The sequence below is a fragment of the Rhinolophus sinicus genome, chromosome 4 (genome assembly GCF_057876585.1).
Source record: "Rhinolophus sinicus isolate RSI-liver-muscle chromosome 4, RSI-T2T, whole genome shotgun sequence".
Lineage (NCBI taxonomy): Eukaryota > Metazoa > Chordata > Mammalia > Chiroptera > Rhinolophidae > Rhinolophus > Rhinolophus sinicus.
The window spans coordinates 73318531-73331856 of NC_142504.1; the positions used below are offsets into that span (position 1 = coordinate 73318531).

Sequence of the window (13326 nt, forward strand, 5' to 3'; positions counted from 1 at the left end):
ATAGCAGTGGACATATAAACACCCAAACATTCTGGGAATCTACCTTCAGAGTGTGCAAATAGACACACACGCATATCTGTGTATGCCTATGAATATATTCATACATTTAAATACCAATTCTATATATGTAACTGAGTGATTACAAGATCCTCATGTTCCTTAATTCTTTATGACTTGTTATAAACTCTTAAAGGTATCTAGAAAAAAGGCTTCTTTTCTGGTCTAGTAGTACTTCCAATTTCAGAGTAAAGAAATATTTTCTATGCACATAAAATAATACTTATTTTATATGTGAATGAGTTACAGAGTCACGTCCAGACTCATGTCAGTGAAGCTGCCCTTCTTCACAAAACATAAAACTTCATATCATTAAGGATTTAAATCCTATTTCTTAATATAATAAGTTAGTTGTAAGGTTCTTTTACATTTTAAATACTCAAGAAAGGAGTATACTCAAATGCTTTAAATAACATTAGTCTTGTTATTTATAAGCAGAAAGAATATTAAATATTTCCCATTAAATGCACAACTAACAGGTTCCATATCTTATGCATAAAAGGGACAGTAGCAGCTTAATTTAACACATGACTTATCAACCTCTAATTTTTTGGATATGAAATGTAACTTCTATTTACCATAGTGTCTACAAAATTCTTTCCTAACTCATTTAATTTTGCCAAAGAGAAAAATTCAAAATTCGCATTCACTTCCGTATATAAATGATTTTAGACCTTTTCATATGGTATGTTGTCTGAACTTTTCAATTATCTGAAAAAAGAACTGATGAAGCTTTACTACCATATTTCCCCAAAAATAAGACCTAGCCGGACCATCAGCTCTAATGTGTCTTTTGGAGCAAAAATTAATGTAAGGCACGGTCTTATTTTACTACAAGATTGGGTAAAATATAATATAATATAATATAACATAACATAATATAACATAATATATAATACCAGGTCTTATATTAAGTTTTGCTCCAAAAGACACATTAGAGCTGATGGTCTGGCTAGGTCTTATTTTTTGGGAAACACGGTAGGAAAACAGCAAAATACTTTTAAAAATCAGTTCATATAAAGAAAGTTCAAATTACAATGCATTAATTTCTGTATGATACATATTAAGATAATAGATTATTTCATTTTATCTTGGGGAATGACCACATAAGAAAAGCTACTAAATATAATACAAAAGAATTGCAAGGCAGAAGCAATTTTCTCTCCACTGGAAGATTTAAGCAGTTGAATAGGTAGGTAGACTTTACTAAAAATATATAGGTCTCTTCAAATTTTGTGTTCTCCATGATTCTAAGAACTTTATTGGCAAAGAACTGATAAGCACTTATAACTAAGAAAAATATATACTAGAATCTCTGCTTTGATTTATTTCAAAATAATCTACCCAGGGACAAGACAAAGGAGGCAAGTTGTGAGAGGGGTAGGTATAACTGAAATAAAAGTAGCTAGGTGATGGATAGGTCCATAGGAATGCATTATACTACTCAATTTATTTCCACAAATTAAAACAAAACAAAACATCCTTGCCCTCAAAACCACAGCACTTAAATAATGTTGGTCAGTATTTTTAATAACATTAAGAATGGCTTTACTTAAAACAACAAAAAACCCAATAAATGAACAGTAATAATTGAGAGATTAAATATTAGAATAAAGCATGATGCAATAAAGTATAAATACTGTCTAAGCTTGCCTGCTATATAATACATATTTGGAATATATGAACATAATAAAAGTACCAATGAGTTTAATGATATGATTATAAACTACATATTGATTACTCATTGGTTATTCAAAAAGATTTTCCTTTCTTCGGTTGCTATTAACTCTTTCTTCTGTCCATATCCTGGCTTCTACAATGTCCCTACTTACTTCATTTTAATATATATTTTTAAAAAGTATTTCTACTTATAAGAGCTCTACAGAAGAATACAGAAAAAAAGGAAGTTGGGGAAAAACCCAGTACGTCTACATCTCACTTTTTTCTATTTTTTTCAGTCCACAAGTTTGCAGGTTTAATTTTTAACATGTCTGATACCTGCATTTATATTTTCTAGTCACTTTCCATTTAACATTATATTCTATTCCATATTACTTTTGTAAAAGTCATTTCCCAGATTATAAATGAAAACATTTAACATTTCTAATGTTTTGCTTCAAAAACAAGGCTGTAATCTTCACCTGAGTGAAAAAAAGTCTTGTCTGTATTTAGGATTGTTTATTTAGGCATGTTTCCTAGAAAATCAATCACTGGTTCAAAGAATATGAGTATTAAAAAACAATTCATAAATTTTTCTGATTATAAAAATGACACACATTGTTCATTGTGGCAGACCTGGAAAAATAGAAAAGAATAAAAGAGAATAAAATTATCTCAATTATGTAATCTAGAAATACACAATTTTATTTCTACTCTTTTGCCTCACTGTGCAAATAACTATACTGTTCTGAACTTGGGAAAGTTATCTTTCTGAGGCTCAACTTCCTCATCTGTACAATGAGGAGAATAGCAGTAAATGAAACCATTCAGTGATGGTTTATAAAAAGCTTAATAAAGTATATGGTATACACGTAAGCCTTCAAATATTAACTACTACTATTCAACTAAAAATTGCTTATTCATGTTATCTACCCATTTTTCTATTAATCTTTGATTTCTTGATTTTTAAAGGTTGTTTTTGATATAGGGTGCCAAAAAAAATCTATACACATTTTAAGAAAAAAAACTGTAGTAAAATTACACTGATGGTAACCATTCTGAGCACCTCTTGTAATTGCAGAAATCAAGCGTGACGTATTCATCTTTTGTTATCAGTATATACTGAGTATTACATTTTTAATAGTTTTTTCCTTTCTTAAAATGGGTATACATATTTTTGGCACCCTCTGTAGTAAGAGTATAATCTTTGCCTACCATATGTCGCATCTTTCTCCCTAGTTTCTATTTTTTCATGGTACTTTAAAATTTTATGTAAACTTTTAAAAACTGTAAAATATTTTCTTTTCTCACTTCTTCCAGTACTTCTATGTCTAAAACCCTTCTCTCCAATTTTAGATAGGGTGACCAGGGAAGTTTTCTGTAAAGGAGTGACAGACTACAGAACTAAAAAGAAAAGAAGCAAGTCATGCATATGTCTGGCACAAAGTCACTAGGTAAAGGAACATTAAATAAACTCTTTCTTTCAATATTAAGCTATCTTATTTCTATGTAACTGTGCCAAGAACTTCCTGAACACAGCTGAAGAATGGTACACATTAGTTTTCTTTTTCTGTGCTATTTTTGGAAATAGGTTTGTTACTAGTTTCATAAAATGACCTGTACTCTCCCTATTTATCTGTATTCTGCAACAATTTATATTTAAAAACAAAAAACCTATTAGAGTTAATTTTTTTAACACTTCCTCAGGTCTATATAAATTTTCTACCTTATTTAAATTAATTTTGTTCATTTGCCAATTTTCTGGAATTTAGTCCATTTTATTTGGAGATATTATATATATATATATATATATATATATATATATATATATATATATATATATATATGTGTGTGTGTGTGTATCTATTCATATATATACATATATATACATATATATATATATATATATATATATATATATAAATAAAATCAAACCTAAGAAATCTCTATGTCTGAATGTATCCTGAGAGCCATTATTCCTTTTATATTTGTTTTTGTCCAAAGATCATTTCTAGGAATTATATATTCAACGTAAAGGTTTTCTTTTTCCTACTTAGTTGTACTTGTTTCTTGAAATCATTGTTTTCCTCCTGTCATTTGAGTTGATTAGTTTATTTTCTTTCTCATTTAATAATAAAAGCATTAAATTTGTAGATTTACATTTGATTTCAATGTTTTCATATCTCCTAGGTCTAATTTGTAATGCTCTTGTACTTTTTAATATTTAAACTTTTTCTTTTTTGATGAAACAGTAGTTTCTAAATGTCCACTATTCGAAGTTCCATTGGGAGGAAAGGAATAAGCTAATTTTAATTCTATTACATGATGTCACAAAATGTCCTAAGTAAATTTTGCTTTTTATAATTTGTAGTCTCACTGCAGCTTAATAGCAAAGCAATTTCATCAACTGAAATTATGACCAACTTTGGTGACATATTCTATAAATATCTAAAAAGGTAATGGCTGGTATTACAACTTATTAAGTGGAAATTCCTTGTTTATTTATTTATTTATTTTTTTTGATTAATGACCTGTCATGGAATAACAGTCTCTCATAACAATGTTTCTATCTCTGTATTATGAACAGTTTTAAGAATTTTGATTGTGTAACTTACTATAATACATCAACTTTATTAAGTTTTGCACCTATAGTATAGAATATATCTTTATCAAAATGAATTTATCTTTGTCCTTTAGTGCCTTTGCCTTGAAAGTAATTTTAGCATTAATACTGTTACTGGAGATTTCTTCTATTTAATGTTTACATTACATTTTTGTTAATTTAAGATGTTTACCTTGTAGTATTTTGTTTAGAAGGTAGATACTAATTTTTTACATTGTTTTATGCTCTGATTTGCTCTTATATCAAATACTACAATGCAAAACTCCGTGTAGGCAAAATTATTTACAAGACAAGCACTCTGCTTTTAATTGTGCTAGTACAGACATTTTTTGTGGGGATTGTCTAGTTGAAAATTGTTTTTTCTCTGCAAACATCCCATGATACACAAGGAAATTCCTCAAAGCTCTGTTGATTGTTACTCTGGCTGGCTCATTCAGGAGGGAAAATCTCTTTCCTAGGAGTTGTACGATCTGAGTCCTGTTAAAAGATGCACTTCAGGGTGAAGGTGTAAGGACTTCAAGGCTGCTGAATGTCCCGGAGCCATTCTTGTTTCTGTCTTGGCTGTTTCAAATCTCTTTTGAATCTATGATTTCTTCCAATTTCCTTCCAATACATTCCTGTTTTGCTTAAAGTGGCCAGGGCTGGCTGCTATTGTTTACAACCAAAAGTATTTTATCCATATCAGTAATCTTTTTTTTAAAATAAACTTTATTAGGGAATATTGGGGGACAGTGTGTTTTCTCCAGGTCCCATCAGCTCCAAGCAGTTGTCCTTCAATTTAGTTGGGGAGGGCGCAGCTCAGCTCCAAGTCCAGTCACCGTCTTCAGTCTTTACTTGCAGGGGGCACAGCCCACCACCATCTCATGTGGGAATTGAAACGGCAACCCTGTTGTTCAGAGCTCGTGCTCTAACCAACTGAGCCATCTGGCCGCCCCATCCATATCAGTAATCTTAAATTGTCTCATTTGATTTTTTAAAAAAACATTTAGTGCTCAGAAATCTTTAATTACAATCTTTTCTTCCCTTAAGATCTATAGATAATGCCTCACTGTTATGCTGACATTCAGATGCCTATATGAACTGAAAATTCTGTCAATATGGCACCTGGTATTTTAAAAGTTCTACAGGCAATTCATTTTGTTTGTGAACACTGTCATAAATTGTAGTGCTACAGGGATGAGTTGAGGCTTTGTATGTTGATTCACTGCCTCTGACCGAATTGTTTTTTTCTCATTTCTTACCAGTTTGTTTAGATGTTCATTTGTAGTCTACAGAGAAGATTTTTGCATGCATTCACTGCAATCATAAATAGAAGTATGAACCTTTTATGTATATAATTTTAATTGTCTGCATATTATGATGTTTTGCCATCTTAAAAAACTTTTCTGGCTGGGGAGAGACTGTCCCTCCCAGAGCTAGCCAATTCTTGGAAATAGCAAAGGGCCCAACATGCCTCTATTATACCAACTGCCCAATCCAGAGCAACACCTCCTCTATCTGTCCTGTGCACACTGCCTTAATCATCTCAGGGCCAGGTACCAGGAAACTAGCTAGAGACAATGCCTATAACCCAAAGCTCATTGAAATTACTAAGAGTAGTCAGTGTTAAACTGCTTACCCTGCTTATGCCTTGCCTTTGCTGCAAAAACCCTAAGAAAGACTGTGGTCTAAGCATTCTCCTTCCTCTTGTCTCCTGCCTCCTGACCACATTTTTCCATGTCGCCCTGTGTGGTATGGTGCCTCCTGTCTCTAGGACCTGTGAGTATAATAAACTTTGTTTTCCTGAGCCCTCCTGTGTCTCCTCTTATAGCTGCACCTGAATGAACATCTCGTCAAAGAATACAAAGCAACCTTCTTACCAGTATGTTTCCCAACTACTACTTTGAACATGGCTGGGGACTGAAGTTATAACCCCAAACTGGACACTACTTAATTCCTCAATACTAGAATAAAGAAATAAACTGTGGTATATTTTACACAAAGAAATAATTACATGTGTATTGTTGAATGAACAAAGCCAGACACACAAGAGTATGCATTGCATGATTCTATTTACATAAGGTATGAAAATGGACACAACTAACCTATGCTGTTTTAAGAAGGCTGTTGTCCTTTGGAGAGGGAGTTGGGCAATGATTGGAGGAGGGCACGAGAGCCCATCTGTGGTGCTGATAATGTTCTATTTCTTAATACAGGGGCAGTGTTCATTTTGTGAAAATTTATCAAGATGTATGTTTATGAATTGTCCACGTTTCTATATGTATATTATACTTTAATAAAAGTTAACGACAAAATATGGTACATACACATAACAGAATATTATTCAGCCTTAAAAAGAAAGGGTATTCTGACATATGCTATAACACATATGCACCTTGTAGACATGCTAAATGAAACAAGCCAGTCACAAAAGGACAAATACTATATTACACTTATATAATATGCCTAAAATATTTAAATTCATAGAGACAGAAAGTAGAATGGTGGTTTCCAGGGGCTGGGGGAAAGGGGAATGAATTGCTGGTTAATAGGTACAAGGTTTCAGTTTTGCAAAATGACAAGACTTTTTGGAGATTGGTCGTAAAACAATGTTAATGTACTTAACACTACTGAACTATACATTTAAAAATGGTTAAGATGATAAATTTTATATTATGTGTATTTACCATTTAAAAAAAGTTAACCATAACAAACTATTTTTTCCTGAAAAAGTAGGTATCAAAGCATATTAGAACTATATAAAATTAAGAGCAAACAGGCTCTGTAATGGCCTGTAAGGGACCGCTTAGAAAAGTACAGGTGACCCTTGAACTAAGTGGGGTTGGTATGCTGACCAATCCCCAACCCCCTGCCTACATGGATACCAAAATCCACAGATGCTCAAGTCCCTTATATAACATGGCGTAGAACAATTCATACAGTTCCACATCCACAGATTCCCAATTGCAGATCAAAAATACTGCTTTTGATTCATGGCTGGTTAGATGCATGGATGAGAAATCTGGGGATATGGAGGGCCAACTGTATATTTACTGAAAAAACCCACGTATAATTGGACCAGTGCAGTTCAAACTTGTTTTGTTCAAGGGTCAACTGTATATGCACTTTAGAGCATAGATGTAGAAACAATTACATTGGCTGACTAGAAACAAGGTGACACAGCCTACAGAAGGGAAAATGCGGGAGGAAGGTCACATGTCATGAACAAAACATCTTATTCATATTTGTTACTGGTTAATTTTTCATGTTAGAATATCAATACACAGGTGCCAAATAAAGGATTCAAATCAAATGAATAATTGTTATTTAAGTACTTATTCAACCTACCTATTTGTTCCCCTAAGACCACACACTGTTTTGGTACTGGAGCTCCAAATACCATTCCCCGAAGTTTGTCCATTGGAGGAGCTTTATTCTGAAGGCCCCCAAACTTTCCATTACTTCGAATGCGATCTCCATCTCTGGTGAGCAGTGTAGGACAGTGTGTAATTTTAACAACCTATTTTAAGTAAACAGATATTAACTAGTGAGTCTATAAAACTTATTTCAATTGTTCTATGAAAGGGGAAATCATTTAAGGATTCTGAGATTAGAAATGACATGATCATGCTAGTATTTTCACAAAATTAGTAAGCTACTCATGTGTAAGATGCACGGGGGATAAAAATAGAGGCAGGGAGATGAATTAGACTAATTCTCAAGTGTTAGCCTAAAGTAGAATAGTGACAGCACAAATGAAAAAAAGTGAAATGGACAGCTTGATTGATAAGAGGAAGGGAGAGTGACAAGCCAGAGCAGTCTGTTTCTGAAAGCCACGGCAGTATCAAGGTAGCATTACTACCTCAGTTTCCTTCTATTATATACAAATATCCAGACGATCAAGGATAGCAAAGAGAGAATATTACACTAAAGAAAATATAGACTGAAAAGTATAGGGCTGAATATGCAGAGGGCAATACTACGATTTCAGTTGTGGGAAGTAGAAGAGCTAGTAATGTGAGAGTTGGGGGGAACTAGAATTATGTAGTAAAACCTAAGTCCTGGAAAAAAGTAGGTAGAGGTAGTCAAGAACTAAATTCTTCAGAGAAGTGAGAGAATAAAAAAGACACTAGATTTAGTATTTCATGATCTTTAAGAAGGTTCTTTCGAAAAGGTCTAGGAAATATAAAAAAAATAAAATGTTTAAGTTCACTGGTAACCAGAGAAGCAGAATTTAAATGAGATATTTTCACTACTAAAAATGTTAAACAAATACACATACATGCACGCACGCACACACACACCACACACCACACCACATGACACCCAAGACTGAGTGTTGGGAGAGCTGTGGAAAAAGAGTCTTCTTGTATAAATCTGCTCTGGGACAGTCCTTCTCAAAGGAAAAATGTGTAAGTGTTAAAAAGGTTAACATTATGCATGGCTGAGCAATTCCACTTCTAAGAATTTATTCTGAAAAAATAATCAGAGATGTGAACAACGTGCCCTGAAACACTGTTTTAATAATGAAAAATATAAAACATGTTTCAGTAAGTTACATAAATGCCACATCCACCCAATGATACAGAATACATAGATTAAAAACGACTGAAGAATATTATAATTTGACACATAAAAATACCTATACCAATCTAATATCAAAGGTTAAATAGTCTCTGAATTATAAAACTAAAAGATTAAATAAAACCTGATATTTTAAAAATGTTAAAGTAATAATAGGTCATGTAATAGAAAAATCTTAACTAGTAGTTACTCTTTTAATATAATTCTAGGGGTACTTTACAAATGTTTCTCCATCAAATTGGATACTTAGAAAAAATTTTAATGTAGTAAGATGCCTACTTGAAGAAAACCTATGAATTCTTTGGTAAAATTAATCTTTTAGTAAAACAAACAATACCTTACTTTCCCAGTTTTGATTTGGATTTATATGTTTTCTAAAAGTGAACATTAAAAATACAAACTAGAATCACGAACTATCCATTATCAGGATTCAGGCAATGTTTTTAAGGATTTAATACCATCTTAAATAACAAACACACTCAAATTTACAGATTGTCTATTCTCTCTTAACAGATTGACAATATGAGTTATAAGCCTCAGGCAGAAAGGACAGCTTGGCTCCCCACTTTTAAAACAATTCTTCAAACAATATTTTTAGGGATAGTTTTTCAATGCTCAAAGTAACCTCCAATCTTATGATTCTATCCTACTAAGTACTCTATTAGGACAAAAAAGATGACAACTTTTGTAAATTCAGTGAGTGAACAACAGCCCTACAGCTCTGGGAAATACCTATTCACAACTCCTGCAGGAATTAGTAAGGGGTGGAATAAACAAGGGGTTGAAGTAGGATAAACCACACGAAGAATTTAGAAAGAGAAAACAGTAACAAAGACTACTGAAACCTAACAATGTTACCAAGGAAATGCCATAAAAACCTTTCCTCAGAAGAGCTTTAAAACAATATTTAATTGTTGGAATTATATGACTTCATCCAAAACTTCAGAAGCAAAAAAACCAGTATGTGCTACACCAACTATGAGGAACATGTACTGCACCTGCTTTTGTCACATTACATTTTTTGAAGTTATCTATTGGTGTGTTTCATCAGTTCTAGAGTTTTCAGCCATTAGTGTTTCAAATATTGTTGCCTATGATACTCTTCTCCCTCTTCTCTTGGCACTATGATTAGACTTTTGTTGAGATTTTTCTTATTCTATCCCCAAAATTCTCAACCTCTCTCTTACATTCCTTCTCTCTGGGCCGCAGTCTGGATAATTTTTCTTACCTATTTCCAAATTGACTAATTCTCTCTTAAGCTGTTAAACCTGTCCAGTGAGTATTTTATTATTATTTTTTTGATTTTTAGAAGCTCTATTTGATTTTTAAATTGACTTGCTCTTTCCTCATTTTCAACAATTTCATTTCTTAAACTATATTAAACATACATAAAAACATTTGGTCTTATGTTCAACATGGAAATTTTTTCAGTACTAATATAAAGGTGAATTCAGAGAGCATCTATGTTTCCTCTGATCAGATACGTAAGGATACTATCAGTCCAGCACCATATGAAACCAAATGTTTATCTTGAGTTTTTTCAGACCATCCAAGTATTACGCGTGCAGGCTGCAAACAGACACGAGGGCCAATTTGTTTATATTGATGAATTCTCTAGGAAAACAATTTAATACTTTTCTTTTTTATTAGCATTCTGCCTAGCAGTGTGCTGGAGGCAGCATTTACTGGGTCATGAGAGGCAGGTCTCCTGAATGCTTCATTCAATTACTGCACATAGGAGCTGGAAATCAGCCATGATATGAGTATTTACATCATGGGACTGGCAAAACCACAAACCAGGATCCCACCACAACACACCCCAGAGAGCCAGATGTTCAACATTTAATAGCAAACCACTGTGTCTCATATATGGTGGGTGTGCAAATATCTGATTGAACTAACGAGAATCTTCTAGTTACTACCCAATTTGTTAATTCTATCCTCACTAGTAAGTTTCTCATCTTCTAATAGATTCCATGGTGCCATTACATTTAATGGGTATGGTATCTGTTCTGTAATTCAGAACATATAAATATGCTAATCACTACCAGAATATAGCAAGTCCCCCATTCACAACTGTTTTCTGGTATATTATAGCCATTATTAGGTTCACAAGGAATCATTCATGAAGATGCCAAATACTAATCCCCAACTAGTTGTACAATTTTCAATAATCTCACTAATTTAGCTCTCCTAAATTTAAGATACTTTTATTACTTCTTCTTAACTAGACCCAAAGAAAAACTGCTCTGACTAGTTCTAGTTCTGCCATGAATCAGTAGTGTGGTTTGGTACATTATTTGATTGTTTCCTACATTATTTGTTTTGAGTGTAAAGTTTTCATCTAGAAAGCGAGACTAGATAGTCTCCAAGGTACCCACAATTCTAGAATACAATGTTTATAGATACTGGCTCATATTTTAAACTGTTTGCTTTTCTTACATAATTACAAACATTCTTACTCATTTTCAGTTATAATAATTTGCAAACCTGTGTTTTCCATACATGCTTATCACCCAGTATTTCTAAGCCCCAATACAATGCTTATTAAATTTAATTACTTCTTGTGTATCAAAGAATTCAAGATCTTTGGATCACAGATCCAAATAGAACTTTCTTTACTGAAATTTTACCATATCTAGGCTTTTTGCTTAATGTTTTACAAGTATTGTTTTATTCAATCTTTACAATAGCCCCCTGAAAGACCCTACTTCAGAGTATATTTCTTTTTTAAGCAAAATTTAAAAGTAATATAGAAGTGATAATCCTTCTTAATGTATCTAAAAATATACAACATATTCTTCCAGTTTGTTTAAAGTACGTAACCTTATATTTTAAAAGGGCATCATCTTATACATTATAATTTTGCAACTTTTCCACAAAATATGTTTTGTACATCTTCCTTGCTAGGACTTATAAGTCTATTACATTCTTTTTAATAGCTACACACTACTCAACTGTATAAATTACTATAGTGAAGTTCTCTAATCCAGACTAATGGACATTTACACTGTTTCCAAAGTTTCCCATTAAAAATTCTTTAATATTCACATGAATATTCTTGTATACCTCTCTTCCTAAACTTGTGGGAGTATGTCTGTAAAGTAAATTATTTTAATATCCTGTGATGGCACAAAGATTGTTGCAAATGTTTGCTCCTTCTCTCATGGACAAGGGAGAGTCTACTCCCATCTTCCTAACCCCCCCACCCTCCCCTTGGATCTGGGCTAGCCAAATTCTGACCAACCAAACAAATGTATTTTCCAAGGCTGGGACTTAAGAGACCAGCAGCTTCCGCCTTCACTGCTTGGAACACCTCTTTTTGGAACCCAGATGCCATTTTGAAAAAGCCCAAGTAGTCACGTGGAGAGGCTTATATGGAGAGATCCAAGTCTGCCAGCCTACAGTCCCAGCTGAGGGTCTAGCCAGCAGCCAGAATCAACTAGCCAGTATGAGTGGAAGATAAACTAAGGAAGGAACTAATTTCAAGGAAATATTTCTAACTCAGGACTTGCTGGGTAGAAAAACTGTTTTTCATCGCTGGACTGTTCGGCAAACAAAATGTTCTTGAAAAAGAAATGGAGAGATCCAATGCACAGCCAGTAAAATGTCTGTGAGTCAAAATCAAGTCAAGGATGTCTCTTTGTTAAGAACTCAGATTTAAGGCACTGCTTCCTAGATCTCTAGGTAGACAAAAGGGTTTTTAAAATGTTAATAGCATTATCTCACATTACCCTGGGGTTGGGGAGTGTGTGAGAACAATGACCCCATCAGACTATGCCAGCTCAGCTTCTGGCTTACTACAGCCGAATTCCCAGATGGCAACGAACTGCCAGCTGTGTGAGTGAGGCATTTTGCAGCTTCCACCATCCCAAGTGCAACTAGCCAACACTGCAACTAGCTAACACTACTTGGAGAAACCCACAGAGATATGAGCACTAATAATGTCGTTATGTTTGAAGCCAGTAACTTTTGAGTGTTTGTTATGTAACAACAGAGGACTGAAACATTTATATTGCCAAAATGTGCCTTCAAAGGTGTTATGGGTTGAACCGTGCCCTTCAAAATTCATACATCGGAGTCCTAACCCGCAGTTCCTCAGAATGTGACCTCATTTGAAAACAGGGTATTGACAGAAGTAATCAAGTTAAAATATGGTAATTAGGTTGGCCCCTAAACCAATGAGTTGTATCCTTATAAGAAGGGACACAGTTACACACAGATGTGAACAGATGAATATGACCATCTGCAAGCCAAGGACAGAGGTCTGGAACACATCCTTCTCTCACAGCCCTCAAAAAGCATCAACCTTGTCCATACTTTGAATTGGATTTTAAGCCTTCGGAACTGAGAGACAAAAATTTTTATTGTTTAAGCTACCCAGTCTGTGGTACTTTGTTACGGCAGCTCTAACAACTAATAAA

At 33.5% G+C, this 13326-nt stretch overlaps 1 protein-coding gene across 2 annotated transcripts in view; it reads right to left on the reverse strand.

The window, feature by feature from the left end:
• SMCHD1 (structural maintenance of chromosomes flexible hinge domain containing 1) overlaps positions 1 to 13326 on the reverse strand; it is a 145980-nt gene that overhangs the window by 10333 nt on the left and 122321 nt on the right. For both annotated transcript variants that reach the window (XM_019755744.3, XM_074340261.2), the window contains exon 45: positions 7667 to 7838. In XM_019755744.3, the coding sequence (XP_019611303.2) occupies positions 7667 to 7838 (172 nt within the window). The remainder of the gene's footprint in view (positions 1 to 7666; positions 7839 to 13326) is intronic.